The sequence below is a fragment of the Hemitrygon akajei genome, chromosome 18 (assembly GCF_048418815.1).
Source record: "Hemitrygon akajei chromosome 18, sHemAka1.3, whole genome shotgun sequence".
Lineage (NCBI taxonomy): Eukaryota > Metazoa > Chordata > Chondrichthyes > Myliobatiformes > Dasyatidae > Hemitrygon > Hemitrygon akajei.
In genome coordinates, this window is record NC_133141.1 from 43,775,113 (window position 1) to 43,796,912 (window position 21,800).

The following is a 21,800-nucleotide window of genomic DNA, read 5'->3' on the forward strand; positions in this document are numbered from 1 at the left end:
GTCACCATGCAGCTATAGAAAGAACATATAAACACTATACACACCACATCTGATGTCAGAATTGAACTGTGAACCTGTAGCTGAAAGACCACTGTACTACCTGCAGTACCACTCTGCTTTCTTGGACCAGGGCCTGAAATAAGTAGCTAGAGCTTCTACTAATTGATAGATGTTCCCAAATACACTCTGTGGTGACTTACCCCCTGTACTTCAATAAGTGGACACTGAGTGTATATTCATGGATTCTGCTGCTGGAGCCCATCCACTTCAAAGTTCAACGTGTTGTGCATTCAGAGATGTCCTCTGCACACCATGGTTGTAATGTGGTGTTACCTGAGTCTCCTTCCTGTCAGTTTTAACCAGTCTGGCCATTCTCCTCTGACCTCTCTCATTAACAAGGCATTTTCACCCCCAGAACTGCCACTCACTGGATGCTTTTTGTTTCTCGTACCATTCTATGTAAACTCTAGAGACTGCTGAATGTGAAAATCTCAGATCAGCAGAATCTGAGATACTCAAACCACCCCATCTGGCACCAACAATCATTCCACAGCAAGTCACCTAGATCACATTTCTTCTCCATTCTGATGTTTGGTCTGAACAACAACCAAAGCCCTTGACCATGTCTGCATGCTTTTATGCATTGAGTTGTTGCCACATGATTGCCTGAGTAAATACTTGCATTAACAAGCAGCTATATCTAATAAAGTGGCTACTGGGTGTAAATCCCCAGCTGTGTTCAAAGTTCAAAGTAAATCTATTATCAATGAATGTAAATATTACCATATACTACCTTGAGTTTCATTTTCTTGCAGGCATTTATAGAAAAAAGAAATACAAAACTGTACATAAACAAGATCTGTCAAACAACCAATGTACAAAAGAAGACAAACTGCAAATATATATGCAGTGGAAATATATGTGTGAATTTGGCTGAAATGTGCCTGTTGGCAGGTGTAGAAGCATAGTCAATACTTCCAAGATTCAAAAAATATTCAGTTTATACTGATCAATCAAAACTGTCCTGAATGCCATGAGATTTTAGTATATGAAATTATATTAAATGATTTAATTTCACAGATTAAACAAAAATTCCCAGCCAGGAGGACAGAGTCTGGTTTGCTGGGCACTTGCTCCTCATTCTGATGAGGGGGATTGGGTGCATCTGAGTAACGAAGCACAGGGAGACCTGGTAGGAAATGGCGCCTGAGTAGTTCTTTCGCTCCTAGTGTGCCTAAACTATAGAATTTATGTAAATATCCCAGTAGAAGTAGGCCCTTCAGTGGCTTTATAATCATTTGGTTTCCGGAATGATTGATTACCAATAGAAAGTAATATTGGTAAACAATGAAAAAATTGCCAGTAATATCTCAGCTCAGAAGCTTGGCAGATACCAGGAAATTCATTCTATACCAATCCCCATACATACACAGGTTTAGGACAAAATCTACAACAGTCGACAGAGTAAGGCTTGAACAATTTTGACCAAAACCAGTGATGCAAGGCAGTGAAGGGCACTGGAACCCCAAACCCTTGGACGTTGCCTCAAACTTTCTGCTTCGGGGCTGCGTAGCGCGCCTGCCTTTCGCGATACGTTCGCAGTCACAGTCGCAACACCCAAGGGTTGTTGGTTAGTTTCACTTTCCTGAACTTCCGTGGAGTTTGCCTGCTGCTCTCATTTACCAAAGGTTGTTTTCAGCGTAAGTTCTCGAGTTTTCCATCCACTTTAATTCACGAAGTGTCGATCAGGTTGTACTATTGCCGATTTCCTTTAGTGCTTTACTGGGTCGGAACGCCAGATCCAGGCGGAAAGACCAATACTGGGGCGAATGGAGCAGAACTCCAGTTCACAACTCGTCCTTGAAAAAGAAAGTGAAGGTTTTTAATTTCAAATGCCGGGGATCTTGTATACTGCAGCAATTTGGCAATTTTTATTTCGTGGGAAAGAATAACGAGCAGAGTATATGAAAAATCGAAAGTGAAAGTGTTGTCGCTCTTTAGAAAATAAGACGTAACTTGTTTTTCATGAATGTGTAAACAATCTTTCGTCGTGTTTTCCTTTGGTTACATTGTTAAAATGTTAGCATGAACATAAAATATCTATTAGAGCAATCCAACAGGGAAATGGGCCATTCGGCCCAACTAGTCCGAGTCGACCAGCGCAAATCTTTACGTATGAATTCCAACGCCAAGCACTTGGTTCATAACCTAAATGATTCAAATGCTCAACTAGGTACGTTTTAAATGCTGTCGGCGACCTAGCATCATTTACTCGCTCCTGTAGGGTTTGAGGATCGCTGCATCCACTGTTGCATTAAGTAATGACTGAATTTTTAGACTGGTCAACCCTTTCCCACCCTACACCAGAGTCATGGGGTTATCGAGAGGGGCTGCATTGAAACGGGCATTTTGTCCCACTGAGTCCATGCTAACCATACTAGGATGTGATCGCGAGTTTAATGAATATAGTTAGCTAGTGACCAACCACGGCACTTTGGGTCAGAACGTTTAAAAGGACCATATCTCTTGAGTGAAGGAAGTTGCAAATATTTGACTCAAATCCTGAGAATGATCTTGCCTCCAGACTGAAAGTCAGTGAATTTCAGATCACCATCAAAAGAAAATAATTGGATTGCCGGGATTCGAGTTGAAGATCACCGATTATATGACTAGGGTAGAAAAAGTTTTTATTTTTTCATGCAATCACATACTGTAAAACTGAAATAATACACGATCTGACTATTTGGAGATCACAATGGTTTGGCTTCAGGCTCACTTGGTGAAATTTGCTGTGCTCCAGTTAACCACACGGAGGCCTGCGCTCCCTTACCCCCCAGCAAGGCTTCAATTCCTGTGCTTCTTCACTCACTGCAGCTCCAGTTCCCTTCCCATCTACATATCCACCTATGTATCAGCATATTGGTTACTTCCTTGTGAAATTTAACGCGAAACTTCACATCTTTGTGACAGGTTTACAATCTTGAAGCTTTGGAAATTACACCATGGAATTCTCTGAAAAAGCATGGGAGGTGAGTCCATTTTTGAAACAGTTTTATGAATTATATATGAATCAATTATATGAAATATAATTAAGTGGAGGTAATAATATATAATATTTACTTTATTGTCGCAAAACAATTGCTACTACAGTGTACAATCATCACAGCGATATTTGATTCTGCTCTTCGAACTCCCTGGAGTACAAATCAATAGTAAATATAATAAAAATTTAAATTATAAATCATAATAAAAAATTAGAAAAGGGAAAGTAAGGTAGTGCAAGTCAGGTCCGGATATTTGGAAGGTACGGCCCAGATCCGGGTCAGGGTCTGTTCAGCAGTCTTATCACAGTTGGAAAGAAGCTGTTCCCAAATCTGGCCGTACAAATCTTCAAGCTCCTGGACCTTCTCCTGGAGGGAAGAGGGACAAAAAGTGTGTTGGCTGGGTGGGTCGTGTCCTTGATTATCCTGGCAGCACTGCTCCAACAGCATGCGGTGTAAAGTGAGTCCAAGGATGGAAGATTGGTTTGTGTGATGTGCTGGGCTGTGTTCACGATCTTCTGCAGCTTCTTCCAGTCTTGGACAGGACAACTTCCATACCAGGTTGTGATGCACCCTAGAAGAATGCTTTCTACGGTGCATCTATAAAAATTAGTGAGGGTTTTAGGGGACAGGCCAAATTTCTTCAGCTTTCTCAGGAAGTAAAGGCGCTGGTGGGCCTTCTTGGCAGTGGACTCTGCTTGGTTAGACCAAGTCAGGTCATTTGTGATATTCACCCTGAGGAACTTAAAGCTTTTGACCCGTTCCACCTGCGCACCACCGATGTAGATGGGGTCGTGAGGTCCGCTACTCCTTCTGAAGTCAACAACCAATTCCTTCGTCTTGCTGACGTTGAGGGATAGGTTATTGTCTTCGCACAATGCCACCAGGTTCTTAATTTCCTCTCTGTACTCAGACTCATCATTACCCAAGATACGGCCAACAATTGTGGTGTCATCAGTAAACTTATATATTGAGTTTGATGGAAACTTGGCTACACAATCATGGGTGTACAGTGAGTACAGCAGGGGGCAGAGCACACAGCCTTGTGGGGCACCGGTGCTCAGAGTGATTGTAGAGGAGAGCTTGTTCCCTATCTTTACAGCCTGGGTCCTGTCTGTGAGGAAGTTGATGATCCAGCTGCAGATCTGAGTGCTAAGACCCAGGTTCCAGAGCTTAGGAATCAGTTTATTTGGAATGATGGTATTAAAGGCAGAGCTGTAGTCAATAAAAGGGAGCCTTACAGCCCTGCAAGCCTGCTCCATCATTCAATAACTTCATTCTGTACCTCAAGCCTGCTATCCTACCTGATCACTGTATATTTTGATTTGCATTCCCCTTAAAAATCTATCAATCTCAGCCTTGGGAATTTACTCAACTGCTGTGCATCAATGGTGGAGAATGCCAAAGGTTTATAATCTGCTGTGTAAGGAAATTCCGTATCATAGAATGAAGTGTCCAGACACTTACTATTGAATCTTGCCCCTGGTTCTAAACTCCAGCACAAAGAAATGGCATCAACTCTGCCAATCTCCCTCAGGACCCTGAATGAGTCATCTCACATTCTGCTAAACTCCGGGGAGTATAGAACATTATTACTCTCTCTGGCTTCAAAGGATAAATCCTTCTTCCCAGGAATCAGCTGAGTGATTTCACAAATTACTGTCTCCAATGTTTAAATAGATCTCGTACTCTACTGAATGCAACCCTTTTCTGGAGCACAAATGCGCAATGTCCTTTTTTTATCGGTGGAGTATGCGTATGCATAAACCTTACTGGTGGACAGGTTAGTTGCTCACGCTTCAAGTTAGGATGACACAGTGCCTAGGAACTGGAGCAAAAACGCTCACTGAATTCACCCAAATGACCTTGTTCTTATTTGAAAGTTTTGCTTTTTGCTCAGAGGTAACGTTTTACTTTATCTCCCTGATCGAATCTGTAATTTTAAAACTGTTTTATCAAATTCACTGCCAACTTTCAAACCACACAGAATACAAATCATATTTAAGGCACATAATGTAACTTTCCATTGTTGCTACTGTTGGTAATGGTATCATTCCATTGTCACCAAATCCTGGAAATAACTACTAAATAGTTTCATTGGGTATCTTCACTTGAGGTACTGCCACGGTTCATGCTGGTGGGGGGGGGGGGGTTTGTTGCCTTGCTGCTGGGGGGGGGGCTTTGGGGTTCTAAGATTTAAATGTCATTCATTCTTTGGGGCACTCCTGTGTTTGCAAAGCAAAAGAATTTCAGGATGTATATTGTATACAGCTCTCTGACATTAAACGTACCCATTGAAACATGGCTTGTCATTATCTTCTCAACAGTAATTAGAAATGCTCCCCAAAAATACAAACAAAAAAATTACAATGAGCTTCCACAAACCACAAAGAATTGATATACTGGAGATTAAGATGATATTAGCTGAGATAGGAGTCTTGATTAAGACATCAGGAAAATTCTAACTTGTTTGGATAAAGTACTTTCTTTGTTAAAATTCCATGATTTTAACTAGGTATTTTGCTACATTTTATATTTTTTTTGTATTTAGATTAGTTGGAATACAACCTTAAAACAGAGAAGTCAGATAGGTTTGTCAGTGGCTTTGTGATTTCATCCAGTTAAACTTGGAAGTATTTAATTTTAAAAGCATAAAGTAACTTACAAAGAAGCAGTTTTTTAAAATTTCCTTGGCACAGAAGGAAATCACCTTTTGAATCTGGTTGTGGTTGGTTTTATATTGTGTGTTGGGATTTGTTACATTATTGCTGTGGACAGGGGCTTCATTGCAAATCACTGCAAAAGACAATTTGTTGGCAACGTAGCAACCATTGCCTCAGGATTTTGTAGAGACTTGTGAAATCATCAGCGAGTCTTGAAGTTACAAACATCTGAAGCAGAGCTGAGAATATTACTTATAACTATAAAAAACTGTGTTTAGTAAGAGAATACGCTACAAGTATGGCCCTTATGCACATGTTGCTTACTTTTTACAGGGCTTGTTGGCCAATCCACAGAACCAGGCCGTGAATGGAGCCTCACAACTGAAAATACTGCAACAGGAAATAGAAAAGTGCAAGGTCAGAATGCTGGGGTATTTTTTAATTACCATGACTATGAATTCAGGGCACTGTAAATGCGTTTGAGAAAATCTCTTTTTTCCAATATTTCCAGTGAAACTACAAATGTACATTCCCAGATGCATAGAATAATTATTGCGAGTTTCAGAAAGTTACCGTGCAGTACAGTAAACATTTAGGAAGTCACATGGCATACTGTCCTTTACTGAAAGAAGCTAGAAAAATATGAGCAATACACACATAATTCTGAGGAGCTCAGCAGGCCAGGCAGCATCTATAGAAAAGTGTACAGTCGCCGTTTCGGGCTGAGACCCTTAATTAGAAACTGATGATCTCGGCCCGAAACGGCGACTGTTTATTCATTTCCATAGATGGTGCCTGACCTCCTGAGTTCCTCCAGCACTTTGTGTGTGTTGCTCTGGATTTCCAGCATCTACAGAATCTCATGTGGTTTAGAAAATTATGAGTAAGGAGAGGAAAGATGAAGGACAAAGGAGTTCAGAGCTTAGAAGTATGAGTGGTGATCGCAGTGAAAGGGATAAAGTTCTTGAATGATCTTAGGGTGGAAGCTGAGAGAGAGCTTCTCTTGACTGAAGAACCTAGAGCTAGTAGTTGTCACAGTCTCAGATTGAGGAATTGGCCAGACAGAACTGAGATGGGAAACTGTTATGAATCTCTGGAATTCTCTGTCCCAGAGGACTGCTCATTTGTTGAATATAAATGAGTGAAAAGTGGAGAGACTACAAAGTCTGACAAAGTCAAGCAAGAAGGAGACAGCGACGCATTAAGTGATCTTATCAAACGGTAGGAGTGGTACAGTAGACTGCTCCTGTTCTCCTTCCGCTCTGACATTACATTATATTACACAATATGAGAAGCAGCTTTCTTGCCACTTACAGACTCTGACAGAGTTGATCAAAGTAGCAAGGAAGGAGATGAAAGAGTTTAAAATCTATTTTTATTATGCTGAAACTCAATGAAAATTATCTCGGAGACTCAGGTTGTCAGAAAAAGTCTTCCACAACAGTTGTATGTATTAGATATGATGTTGTGACAGATGAAAAAACATGATTAGAAGAATGACAGTTCCTTGCCACCTTTCCTAAATCCAGTGGATTCCAGTTAATTGTTAATCCAGTTAATAACAGTTAAGTTAACACATCTTTGGTCCAATTAAATGGCTGCTCCAGTTAGCTGAAGATTCATGGAGATAATTGAAAAGGTATGAAAAAAAAACTACCATTTAACTGAGTAACAAATTATGTACTTAAATACAGAACAAATTAGAACATTACCAATGCTACTACAGTGCTATAAAACTGTGCACTAGTTCCTAATAGTTATTAGTGGATGAATTCATCCAGTGTACACTGCCATGCTCGTTTGATAGACTGTAAATGAACAAAATTAGCGCAAACACCTGGTGCAGACAATGAACTGCCTTCATACAATGCAGCCTCCAAATCTTCATTTTAATTGTAACAGTCAAGCTGATTGTCGATAACTTCAAATTCTTTGTAGTTCCTAACTTCTTGAAGTAGTGAAATCATTTCATTTCCACTCCCGGCTGTTTCTGACATCTCCAAGCCTGAATGCTTGAAACCGCAGTGAGCGAGGCAGTTCTGAATTGACTTGCTGCTTATTTCTAGCCAACTATCAGTGACAAAAACCACTGCTTTTTGAACATAAATACAGGCAACTGAGGCTATTGAAAAACTGCTTGCTCCAAGCACGGTGTAGTGTCTCATGGCCACACAATGCCAGTTAGAAACTGTTTGGCAACAGTCCCCTGACCCAGTTAAGCACCATATTGTCCCAAATAAATGAAGCGATTTCTGGCTATTTTCTCAATTAGTTTTTGTTCTTTTACAGTCATCCCAAATAAGTGGCTGTCCCAATTAGCCAATAGCCCAATTAACCAGAATCCACTGTATTTGCAATTTTGCAATTCACTTATTCAGCAGAAGTGGTTCTTTAATTAAAAAAAAACTATTTTATATTCTACCAGGGCTATTATAATTCGATGTCAAAGGACAAGGAAGACTTGTTAAGGGCAAAACTTGAAGTTGAAGACCTGACAGCAAAATACAATGCCCAGATTCAAGCATACCAACAAAACTCTGAGGCTAACAAATTCGGAACTACAATTCAAGACCTGAACATTCAGGTTGGCATTTCTATAGTCTGTATTTATTTTTATTTGTGACCAACTTAATAACACTTAATATGAAGCAATAGTTTTTCCACTTTGTGCATGGTGCTTGTAAATCTGGTATTTGAACAAGGCGGTTTAATGATCAGGACAAGCGGAAATTGTGGATTAAACAGCAAGAAGATTCTGTTATAGTTCTTTAGATTCCATTCTTGTTCCCCTGTTTACATCTCCCCAGATACCTGTCTACCTTTGCTTCCAACAGGTCATACCCAGACTTTCATCTTTGATCTCTATGCTTTTGGAGGAACCATCTTATTTTTGCTTTATATTAAATTAGGTTAATACTTCATCAGGATGACTGCAGAGACATGGTACAGTATGAGTGTGCTAGCTCTGTGTACCTATTACTGTTCAGGCTGCTGATCCTGTCTTACACTGTAAGTAGATTAATAAGTGACCAATGTAGGATTGTTGTGACTGGCTTTATTTGAGAGGCTTAGTTTTTATCAAATGTATGGAATAATGTTTGATTTGGGGGAAGTGGTTGCAATGAACTGTAGATTTAATAGCAGTGATCTAAACTGTGTAATGGTTTGGAGAAATGAAGAAGAGTTGTCTACACACAAAGCACTGATTTTAAGGCAGGCTTGACAGGTGAGTTACTTTCTTGGCCTCTTATTTTCATTTATTTGTATTGTATGTATGTTAAATACATCTAACATTAGCAGGAAGTCAACATGTATTTAAAAGAGAAATTAAATGGTGACCCATTAATTAATAGGTAGCACAGTAGCTCAGCTGTTGCTGTAACAGCACCAGCAACCCAGGTTTAATTCCACTGCTGTGCATGAAGTTTGTACGTTCTCCCCATGTCCACACAGGTTTCCTCCGGGTGTTCCAGTTTCATCCCACATTCCAAAGATGTTTGGGTTAGTAGGTTAATTGGTCACGTGGGTGTAATTGGGCGGCGTGGACTCATCGGGCCGGAAGGGCCTGTTACCGTGCTGTGTCTCAAAATAAGCAAACAAGCAAATAAAATGATGAATGAATGAATAAACAACTAACAATCTCAGTCCTGATCTTACAAGGGGAGCACCTTCACTGAAGCTGTTTCTCAGATTAGGACTGAGATTTTCTGGAATTTCTTTCTGGTCACTTCTGCTTGTTACCTGTGGCAGAATGAAAATGCTCAGTTGTCATAAGTTAGAGGAACGGATCGGTATGTGTGGTGCAGCTCCAGAATATGCTTCATCAAAGAAGAAACCCTGTAGTCTGAACTTGCTAAAACTACCTCATAGAATTCAGTACTTTTATTGATCTATGTTTGCTCTTTGGCAGGAGAAATTGAAGGAAGCGGAGAAAAAAATTGGGAATGTTATCAAGGAGCAGAATACAGTAAAGGAGAAGTTAACAGACCTCAATGAGCAGAAAGCAATGTTGGAGAGGCAGAGTAAGGTAATGGAGTTCTGTTAGTTGACCAAAAATCATAGAGAAAAGTTGTCTCTGCGCAATGGTCAGGATCAACTAATCACATAAGACGACCCTGCACTGGCAGGTGCCCATGAATTGTGACCTGGGATCATGGTGGGTTAGTGGTATGAGCGAAAATAAGAAGCAACAATCTGAAGGTCAGAGGAAACCAATGGCATGTGCAAGATGTCTGGAGTTACGTTGAAATAGTTTGGAGAGAAGAAATTCTTCCAGGAGATTCTCTCTCAATGATTTCTAGTAATCTGTGTGCATACATTGATATAATTGTGAATACTGTTCCCTCTAAGCTGTATGGGTACTCGGCCACGTGGTAACCGAAATGTTCCCGTGCACATAGTCTTTGTTGCCACGTAAGTGGAATTGGAACTAGAGAATATTTACGAAATGTGATTTTCTTTCTATTTCATTATACCCTTCAATTAATGAATTAAATCAAAAGTATATGATTTTTCCATTTTCATTCAAAATTTTCATGGTATGCATATTACAAAAACATTTAAAGAGCTGCACAGTTTTCAGGCCTGTAAACATTTCCTGCTCAGAGCAATGGTTAGTCTGTGCAGTTGTAAAAAATATTAGAGGGAACATTGCTTGCAGATAATACTTTGCACAGATGTCTCATTAAGAACGATTTGGCCAATCACAGCCTCTAATATTGGGCTGTATGCCTTAATATTCTCCTGTCAATGTATTAATGAAAAGATACTTTTACATAAGTGCTACACTCTTGTTTTCCATGTCAATCACATTCACATTCGGGCTTTCTATAGGTTTCTTCATGTATGCCTGAGAAAAAATGGGTTTTTGCTGGCCAAGAAACAGAAAAGAATAAACAGGAAGTAAAATTTGATGTCAAGCCAAAGATACAATATCCAATCAAAGGGGGATGTGCCCTGATCACTTTTGATGATGTCAAAGGTAGGATACTTCTCCTCATCAGTAAGTTTAGGGAAATGGGATGAATTATAACAATCACTACCAGTGCCGATTCAGTCAAGATGCTGATGAGCAAGGTTAAAGTGTTAAACACTGAATGTGGAGTTAGCTCCTTGTTGTTTACATTCTGCTGGTAACTGTCCCAGAGAAACATTGTAGATGCATTGCTAAATCAAATACAAAAGATCTTGATGCTGCCTCAGAGCCTTTACTCAACGGTAGCACTTTATGATGTAGACATTTCTGGCAAGGCCAAAATTTGTTGCCCATTCCCTGTTGCCCTTGACAAGTTGGTGCTGAACTGCCTTCTTAAACGGCTACAATCCTTCGGATGAAGGTAGGAAAGGAGTAGAAGCATGTATGTTAATGATGAATGAGCGATCGGCAGTATGCTTCCAAGTCAGGATTCTGTTCGACTTGGAGGAGGATTGTCAGTGGGTGGTGTTCCCTTGCAGCAGCTCCTTTGTCTGTCCTGGTGGTAGAGGTCACATGTTTTCAATCTGGGTGAGTAATGAGCCAAATAACAAGAGTGCACCTTGTCAATAAGCTACTGTTTTGGGTAGTGCGAATGGTACTTATTAAGCAGGCTGCTTGCCCCTGGATGGGGTCAAGCTTTCTAGGTGTTGTATGAGATGCAGCTGTCCGAGAAGTGGAAAGTATCACATTGTGCTCCTGAAAGACTCTGAGATGTCAGGAGGTGAGTTATTTACCACAGCCTTCCTCTCGCAGTTACGATATTTGCACGTTGAGTTTCTGATGTAACATTAGCTTAAAGATTAGCTTTATTTGTCCCATGTACATTGAAACATCCAGTGAAGTGTGTTGTTTGCATCAAAGCAAGTCAGCGAGGATTGTGCTGGGAAGCCCGCAATGAGTGATGACTGCCCCCAGAAAACTGTGTTGGAGGATTTGGTGATGGTAAAGCTTATGAATATTGAGGATAGGTAGTGATCCTGAATTCTATTAACCAATATGACAGAATGAGTCTATAGTTCAGTAGAGCTTCTTATTCACCATCTGGCACACCGAGTGACAATTGCATGCTTTCCGAACCCTCGCCAGGGCTCCCATTCCAGCACTCCTTTTGAAGTTACTAGTCACCCAATCCCGCGCTCTCTTTAAACTTACCAATAGGATGTAGTATGGCTGTGTAACCTCTGACAGAAAGCAAATTTGAAATGTGTCGGAGTATAGATAAAATAACATCTGACAGACCAGATGATTTGCAGGCCCAGCACTGACAAAGTCCTGAAAATGGCAAATTAATAAGGTTATACTATATTGATTAGAAATTTAGTCGCAATAAACACAGCTTTCTGTAGTAGCTGTTTGAGATTTTTTTTGTTGAAGTCGATGTTACTGTAACTCTGAAATAGATTAAATGCACAGACTATGTTGCACGTTTACTACAAGTGACCAGGAAACACTTTCTACCCATTGTGGTTTTCATTGTATTACCTGGATGTACCTATAACTATAACCAGAAGCATCAAACTTACATCTTATGAGTCTTTAAAATTGTTTTTTAAATTATTATTACAGTTGCTAGCAGGATATTGGAGATGGGATGTCACAAGATTGAACTTGGAGAGTGTTCAATTACTATAGAAGCTCATCCAGTGAAGCTGCCGACAGTGGAAGAAATTGAAGTAAGTCGATCGTTGCCTGCAGATCATCCTCCCAGTGAAACCAGAGCCGATTCTCACCAACAGAACCTTTCCCATTATTGGTCCTTGTCCCAATAATGTTGCCTTCTGTTTTCTGGTTATAAGTTGGGATCAGTATCATCTATCAGAGCCAGTTAAGTAGTTCATTTACATGTATCTTGCATGTGTGCATTGGCCATAAAGAAGGGCACAAGTGTAAGGCAGTGTCCTTTGCTACACTGCCATAATACTCTTCAATTTGTCTGCAGCTGCTTGAGTACAATGTTCTGTCCAGTGCTATGCCCTCATTTCATCCCATGGTTGACATGAAAGCACTTCAACAATGAATATTAAGGATTAGAAACACAGCTGCACTAAACATACCCTTGAAATTTGTTTCAATTAAAATCAGCAATGACTTTTTGCCCCCAACCTCCTGCAACTTCCTTCGAGTGTTAACTGTTGGTGCCCCACTCCCTTTCCTTATTTAAAAGCTACATCTTATTGGCACCATCTAGCGGTGTGCGATCAGCTTTCATCAGTACACTGAAGGCTCCTGGGTCTGTCAGCTACAATGAGCCCCTCAGCTGTCATTCAGTTAGTAATTCCAAAAAGGGAGGGTTGTAGATCCCTCTCTGGACAGATGAATAGAAAATCTAGGCCGCCCTTCGCTGCGCCACATTAGGATCTCTCCAGAGTCAGAGATATTGTTTTACGGATGAGGTGTTAAACTGAGGTCTCATCTACTCAAGATTCAGTGTTACTTTTCCAAAAGAGAGCAGTGGAGTTATCTCTGTACTTTCACAATATTTAGCTGCCAATTAAGACCACAAAAATAAATTATCCAGCTACTGTCATACTGTCTTTTGAGGGAGTCAATACTTGAAAGATATATTTCATATGTCAGAACTGTAGCCCACTTAGTTCCATCATGTATAGGGCTGATCATTTACAGCGCCTATTGCTTCCACAGAATCCTGAAGGAACCCAGCAGGGCAGCAGAAATAAGCCTAAAATATTGACCATTTATTTCCCTCCATAGCTGCTGCCTGACCTGCTGAGTTCCTCCAGGATTTTGCATGTGTGTTACATTTGAGTGTGGAGATGCTGGCAGCAAAGACTGCTGTTGGCTGGGTTAGGCTGTTGGTCAACATGTGGAGTAGATGCTGCATGTTCACTACAATGGGTTGGGCTCTGCCAAACAAAGGTTCAGTTGTTATCTTGATGCTATTATAATATATCCTGGGGCGATTCCAGATCCCAGCCTGTCAGCCACTATAGAATGGATATTGTTGCGATCTCTTGTGAGTTTTATGTAGCCAGTTAATGACTCTGACCTGTGCTGAATCTACCACCTGTCTCCATGAAGTAAGAAACTCGATATCGAAGATTATGACAACACACACAAAATGCTGGTGGAACACAGCAGGCCAGGCAGCATCTATAGGGAGAAGCACTGTCGACGTTTCGGGCCGAGACAGTGCTTCTCCCTATAGATGCTGCCTGGCCTGCTGTGTTCCACCAGCATTTTGTGTGTGTTGTTTGAATTTTCAGCATCTGCAGATTTCCTCGTGTTTGCTCATTGAAGATTATGAACTCTTCCTGCAGATTCAGACCAAAGTTTGCAAATACAGAGTGCTGATTTCAGAAGTCCCAAAGTTTCTTGCAACTGACCAGATGCTGGACAAGTTAGAACTCCATTTCGGCAAACAAAAAAACAATGGAGGAGAAGTGGACAATATTGAGTTCTTGGAAGATTCTGGAAATGTGGTGATCACATTTGCTGATTGTGGAGGTAAGATATTAAAAGTAATGTTTTCTGAAAATCTATGCATATATCCTTGATATTATTAATCTTTTCTTTATGACTTCACAAATTTTTACTGATCTTCATGTGAGGGATGACCTGGTTCTTGTTCTTCTTAAGCCCATCACCACAACTGGGGCACGGGCCATGGACAGCACCTCACCAGAGTCCTCTGTCTTGGGCCGAAGGTTGATGGGCCCTGTGGCTCCAGCTTTCAGTAAAAGACTTCATATGTCTTCCACATGAAGACCCTTTCTCCTTCAGGGATGAAGTCTTTGGAGCTTCTGTTGACATTTCTGTAGCTCTGCATTTTTATGGGATGGGGTTGCTAGCTCCATGCCCAGTCCTCCTCCTCTCACAGCCGGGCCTGGAACCATCTGTGGCAGAGTTGGCAACCTGATAGAAATATACAGAATTATGAGAGGGATAGATAAGGTAGGTAGTCTTTTTCAGAGGGTGGGAATGTCAAATGCAGAGGACATAGTTTTACGGTGAGGGGGAAAAGTTTAAAAGAGATATACAAGGCAAGTTTTTTACACAGAGAGTGGTACGTACCTGGAATGCGTTGCCAATGGAAGCTAATATGACAGCAGCGCTTATGAGACGTGAACAGCCAGAGAATGGAGGGATATAGACTGTGTGCAGGCAGGTGGGATTAGTTGAAATTGTCAACATAGAAGCTGTGGTCTGAGAGGCATGTTCTTGTGCTGTGCTGTTTTAAAAATCCCATGAGTATCTTTGGCCAACATCGTTTCCAGCTTTTCACCCTTTCAAGAATGTCTTCACTTTTTTAGAATCACATTTGCCTGCTGGTCTTGTGAGGAGCTGTGACTGCATACATCACTCCAAAAAGCAATTGTGAAGGTTTTATTTAAGCTCAGTTATGTTAGTTTCCGTTATGTATTCCTCTAAACTACATTTGTAAAGCCCATTGGGATATCCTACTGTGCTAAAAATGCTATATACTGTAAATAAACAGTCAACATTTCCCATCAAGAACCTTCATCAGGACTGGAAAGAAAGGGAGAAGAAGCCAGAATAAGAAGGTGGGGAGGGGGGAAGGGGAAGGAGTACAAGTTAGAAGGTGATATGTGATGCCAGGTGAGGGGGTAGATGGGCGGGGGAGGGGGGAATGAAATGAGAAGCTGGGAGTGATAGGTGGAAAGGGTAAAGGGCCAGGTAGGAGTTCCTGGTGCCCGCCCATTTTAATTCTACTTCCCATTCCCATTCCAACATGTCTGTCCAAGGCCTCCTCTACTACCACAGTGAGGTCACTCTCAGGTTGGAGGAGCAACACCTCATATTCTGTCTGGGTAGCCTCTAACCTGAGGTCATGAACATTGATTTATTTAACACAGTAATTTCTCCCCACTCTAGCTTCTCTCTCTTTCCATTCTCCTTCTGGCTCTCCTCTTACCCCCTCTCTTCTCCTCACCTGCCCATCACCTCCCTCTGGTGCTCCTCCTCCTTCCTTTTCTCCCATAGCTCACTTTCCTCTCCTATCAGATTCCATCTTCTTCAGCCCTTTACCTTTTCCACCTATCACCTCGCAGCTTCTCACTTCATCCCCCTCTCCCCCTCACATGACTATAACTATCACCTGCCATCTTGTACTCCTTCCGCTCTCCCCACCTTCTTATTCTGGCTTCTTCCCCCTTCCTTTCCAGCCCTGATGAAGTGTCTCAGCCCAAAACATCGACTGTTTATTTTTCTCCATGGACGCTACCTTACCTGCTGAGTTCCTCCAGTATTTTGTGCGTGCTACTATGATCCTGAACCTTGAGTTAATCTTGAGTTTTCTTGAGTTAAGAAGCTCAACATTGAAATGCATGAATTCTTCCTGCAGAATCAGACTCACGTATGCAGACACAGAGTGCAGGTCAGGAAGGTTGGGTGTTCTGGCCACAGGAAGAGATACACATCTGGTGATTTCCCCCCAACCCACCATCTTTTATTGTCATGTGCCTTGCTGCCAGATTACCCAGCAGCCTAACCTTTTGGTAATTTGCTGACCTAGTAACCACTTACTGGTGGGAGTGGGGAGCAAGTTGGAAGGAACAAGTGAACGATATTGGAGGTGTCAGCAAAGTAATTGCAATGACATGGAAATACTTGCAAGACATTGCCTGGATAATAAACTGTTTAATACATTTAATTTTTTCTCTAGTTGCTGAGAATTTGACAAATACAGAGTTTCATCGGGTGACATTTCGGGGATGTGACAAAACAGCCATTTTAAAGGTCTCTCCATTTATTAACGGAGAAATTGTGCACATAAAGGTATAGAATTTACTTCTTATTTTATCAGGGTGATTGTGCAGCAGGTAAAGTTATACCATGTAGGAAAGCAGGAAGAAAATGCATGCATGATATATTTCTGATGGGTGTATTGAGTTTGTGGTTGTAAGTTTATATAGTAGAATTGACAGTATGGCAGGTGGAGGTGCTCATCAACTCTATGGCTGGAACAACTGATAGGAAGATCAAACACATTTTTACATTGCCAGCATTTGATACTTTCTTTTCTATCACTTCACTATTGCTCTGGCTCACCTGGTGGCTCTTACGTTTCTCTGTCAGAAGGTTCCAGATTCAATTCCCACACCAGGAATTTGAGTTTGGAAATCTAGGCTAAACTCAATAATCTGATGAGGATTGCCTGCTCGGTGATAAGACCATAAGCAGAATTAGGCCATTCAGCCCATCATGTCTGTTCCACCATTCCATCAAGGGTGTTTTATTATCCCTCTCAACCCCTTCTCCTGCCTTATTCCCGTAACCTTTGACGCCCCGACTAATCATGAACCTATCAGCCTCCACTTTAAATATACTCAATGACTTGGCCTCCACAGATTCACACCCCTCTGGCTAAAGAAATTCCTCCTCATCTCTGTTCTAAATGGGTGTCCCTCTATTCTGAGGCTGTGCCCTCTGGTCCTAGACTCACCACTGTAGGAAACAACCTCTCCACATACACTCTGTCTGGACCTTTCAATATGTTTCAATGAGATACCCCCACATTCTTCTAAATTCTGGTAAGTACAGGCCCAGAGCCATCAATTAGTTCTCATACATTAACCCTTTCATTTCTGGGATCAGTCTTGTGAACCTCCTCTGGACCCACTCCAATGCCAGCACATCTTTTCGTAAATAAGAGGCCCAAAACTGCTCACGATACTCCAACTGTTGTAATGCAATCTCATTGACTTTTGCTCAAGATTTTAAAATGGGAAAATCCCAGGACATTATTTTGAAAAATAGGGAAATTATCCCTGATATCCTAATTCTATTTTATCATTCAATTTTTTAAAAACTTTTTTTATTGAGTTTTCAAATAATTACAGAAAGAAAAAGAAAATATGTAAAAAAATATATATACCCTTCCCTCCTCCCCTTAACCCCTCCCCCCTAACATCCCTATAGAAAAAAGAAAGAAAGAAAGAAAAAAAGAAAGAGTGCCTGGATATTGGAAGATCCCCACATGCTCCATGGAGTTCGTAATAACTTTAGTATATATATTTATTTATTTCCTCAAATAACCAATTATTTTATCTTCGGAGCACCTATATATTTAATCCTGTCTTTTGTAAATAAGTGCGCCAAATTTTCAATCATTCAATTTTTTGGTAAGGAATAATCATTTGGTTATAGGAGCTTGTTGCATGAAAATTTCATATTACCAATTTTACGCTTGCGATTACAATTTCAAAGTTAATTGTTTATAAAACACCAGGATAACTGGAAAGGGATGCATAAAGTGTTAGAGAAATGTACATCATGTCCGAATACACATGTGCTATATTTTTCACCCTTTTCTTTCATCCTGCTCATTCATCGGCTATTAACATATGGATGAAAGAGTGAACTAGTTGAAGCTGGGTCAGCAAGCCAGAAAGAAAATGGGCGACATAATCAGTACAAATGGGGCAATGTCGGCAATGCCACGGCACCATAAGTGATTCACGTTACTTTCCACCCACTACATTATCTACCTTTTTCTTTCTCTTCAAAATACTGCCTCACTAGCTTCAGCTTTGTGCTATACTGCCTGCTGTACTCTGGACAACTTACACATTGTGTTATTTTCTGTTCTACCCTCAGGTAAACGAAGTTATTTCTAAAAAGAGTGTGCTGCTTACTGGAATTCCGGATATACTGGATGAAGAGCATCTTAAAGACTTCTTGGAGATTCATTTTCAGAAACCGAGAAATGAAGGTGGGGAGGTGGATGCGATCACATATGTCCCTCGGGGGAAAAGTGCATTAGCTTGGTTTGAGACAGAGTAATCATTAACATAATGTACTCATTAACATAATATCTTAAGGTTGTTATGAAAGGAATACAGGAGTGTTAAATATTACCTCGGAATGGCTAACTTCTCATATTTGATTTTTAGATAATGTTAGTGTCCATATTACCCAACTGGACAATAATGTGTCTGTCAAAGGAGTGTGCTGGGAACCAGCCATAGATAGATAGATAGATAGATACTTTATTCATCCCCATGGGGAAATTCAACATTTTTTCCAATGTCCCATACACTTATTGTAGCAAAACTAATTACATACAATACATAACTCAGTAAAAATATGATATGCATCTAAAATCACCCTCTCAAAAAGCATTAATAATAGCTTTTAAAAAGTTCTTAAGTAGTTTACTTAAATACATTGAGTCCTAACCCCAGCACTTTAACATATCTTACTCCTGGCGGTTGAATTGTAAAGCCGAATGGCATGGGCCTATCCCTCGCCCAGCCTGGCCAATACTTATAAATCATGTTAAAGATGAATGTACACATGTCTGATATGTGCACTTGGTTAAGGTGTGTTTTCAAAATGTTTCAAAGTTAAATTCATGCTGGTGGGTGGTTTGATATTAAGCTGGGGAAAAGGACTTGCAGTTCTTCCCTCCATCTGAAGAACATAAGACTCACAGTAGTTGTGAGGCAAAATTATTTTCTCCAGAACTATTGCTATAGGCACCATAAAGCCATTAGGAATGTGTTCTGCCTTTCCCTGTTGGTATAATGTGGCTAACCTCAAGGATTATGTGATGTGTGGACTGTTGACATAATTATGACCGAACTGTTTTGTAATGTTGGGAACTTTTTACTCTCGGTGAACAAAACGAGATGGCAGAGAGTCTAACTTGGAACAAGATGCCCATTGCGATGCCCAGAACAAGTATATAAGTATCCCTCAGTGATTTTGCTTTGATACCCTCATTGTCGGCTGCCTTTATATTTGTAGACCATGTTGCAATAAAAGATAAGACTAATCGTTACAGTCCAATTACGGGACTGGAGTCTCGGGTGGACCTAATTCTGGTGAATGCTGTAAAATTAACTGTAAACTCCAAAATCTCCCTCAGCTCTGCAAGCCCCGCTTCTTTGTTATTTCTGAAGTTAATCTCACCACCATTCATGGTTAAGGTCCTAAGCTGTGGAATTCTCCTCCTCACTTCCTCTGCCTCTCCCCTTTTAGGACACTTCCATCTGAAAAAGGATTCATAGGTACCCAGCTCGAAGGGCTTGACTACCATTGGGCCATTAATGTTAATATTCCAGCTTATATCTTAAGATATAAATATGTTTGTAGCTTTCATTTTGCAGATAAAATTTATGTTTTGGTGACTTTATGCTGTGTCCGTTTATGTTGGTGAAGGTGTTACAGAGCTTTGTGGTCAGGACAGCTGTTGGAACTCAGAAAGTCAGGCAGCATCTATGGAGAGGAATAGCAGTCAACGTTTCAGGCCAAGATCCTTCATCGGAACTGGAAAGGACGGGGGCATAACCAGAATAAGAAGAATGGGGTGGAGAGGAGTAAAATCTGGCAGGTGATAGGTGAGGGGGAAGGTGGGTGGGTGAGGGGGAGAATGAAGTAAGAAGCTGGGAGCTGATAGGAGGAAGAGGTAAAGGGCTGAAAAAGAAGGAATCTGATAGGAGAGGATGAAGAACGGAGAATGAGAAGGGGAGCCAGAGGGAGGTGATGGGCAGCTGAGCAGAAGAAATGGGAAGCGAGGGTAACCAGAATGGGGAATGGAAAAAAGAGAGTGGGGGGAAGGGGAGAGGAGTAATCCCCAGAAGTTAGAGAAATCAGTGTTCATTGCCATTAGGTTGGAGTCTACCCTAATGGAATATGATATGAATTTCTAGAGTGCTCAATAGTTCCATTTAATATCAGAGGATGTATACAGTATACAACCTGAAATTTTTACTCTCTGCAGACATCCACAAAAACAGAAAAAAACCCAAAGAATGAATGACAAAAAGAAGTTAGAACCCCAAAGCCCTCTTTCCCCCCTCACATGCACAAACAGCAGCAAAGCATCTACCCTCCCCCCTTTAGCACAGCCCGCAAAGAGAGACCACGATCTGCAGAACAACAAAAACTGTTGTTCACCCCGACGATTTGACATGTTACAGGCTCTCTCTCTCTCTCACCAACAAGAGACAGCTGTCACCACAGCTAGGGCAGAGCAACAAAACAGTCGCTTAGCGACATCTTAACTGTTGCCAATGACCTAGAAATGGTGGGTGTAATGTTCCCATTCTGGGAAAAATCAATTTCAACTTCATAATGTCAAAAACCATCACTTAATGTTATTGAATTTCTAAGTACCTATATAAATCTCTCTGAAAAAAGTTTTTGGTCATCGATCTTAATAACTTCTCATGTTATTTGATGTCTGATTTTCTTTGCATTTAAGCTCTTGTGAAGTGCCTTCGGACCTTCTTCTATAGACCTCATACAAATAAAAGTTGTTTATTTTGGACAGAGGTTTGTGATTTTCTATTAATAACATCCTTGCACATCTATGTTGAATTAACAGTCATTGGCTGCTTATGTCTTTTAGATAGATAGATAGATAGATAGATAGATACTTTATTCATCCCCATGGGGAAATTCAACTTTTTTTCCAATGTCCCATACACTTGTTGTAGCAAAACTAATTACATACAATACTTAACTCAGTAAAAAATATGATATGCATCTAAATCACTATCTCAAAAAGCATTAATAATAGCTTTTAAAAAGTTCTTAAGTCCTGGCGGTAGAATTGTAAAGCCTAATGGCATTGGGGAGTATTGACCTCTTCATCCTGTCTGAGGAGCATTGCATCGATAGTAACCTGTCGCTGAAACTGCTTCTCTGTCTCTGGATGGTGCTATGTAGAGGATGTTCAGAGTTATCCATAATTGACCGTAGCCTACTCAGCGCCCTTCGCTCAGCTACCGATGTTAAACCCTCCAGTACTTTGCCCACGACAGAGCCCGCCTTCCTTACCAGCTTATTAAGACGTGAGGCGTCCCTCTTCTTAATGCTTCCTCCCCAACACGCCACCACAAAGAAGAGGGCGCTCTCCACAACTGACCTATAGAACATCTTCAGCATCTCACTACAGACATTGAATGACGCCAACCTTCTTAGGAAGTACAGTCGACTCTGTGCCTTCCTGCACAAGGCATCTGTGTTGGCAGTCCAGTCTAGCTTCTCGTCTAACTGTACTCCCAGATACTTGTAGGTCTTAACCTGCTCCACACATATGATCGCTGGCTCCATATGAGGCCTAGATCTCCTAAAGTCCACCACCATCTCCTTGGTCTTGGTGATATTGAGACGCAGGTAGTTTGAGTTGCA

General features: G+C 40.9%; 1 protein-coding gene across 2 annotated transcripts; it reads left to right on the forward strand.

Moving 5' to 3' along the window:
- The first annotated feature begins 1,553 nt into the window (after positions 1-1,553).
- ifi35 (interferon-induced protein 35) lies at positions 1,554-20,934 on the forward strand. Of its 2 annotated transcripts, none has more exons than XM_073071539.1 (10): positions 1,554-1,700; positions 2,971-3,029; positions 6,038-6,121; positions 8,130-8,288; positions 9,615-9,731; positions 10,538-10,685; positions 12,246-12,352; positions 13,958-14,144; positions 16,324-16,436; positions 18,258-20,934. In XM_073071539.1, the coding sequence occupies exons 2-10, from the start codon at positions 3,003-3,005 to the stop codon at positions 18,441-18,443; spliced, it is 1,128 nt and encodes a 375-aa protein (XP_072927640.1). In that variant the 5' UTR covers positions 1,554-1,700; positions 2,971-3,002; the 3' UTR covers positions 18,444-20,934. The 2 variants fall into 2 exon arrangements, with proteins under 2 accessions (XP_072927640.1, XP_072927641.1); XM_073071540.1 differs by lacking the exon at positions 1,554-1,700 and adding an exon at positions 1,810-1,868.
- The last annotated feature ends 866 nt before the right edge of the window (positions 20,935-21,800 follow it).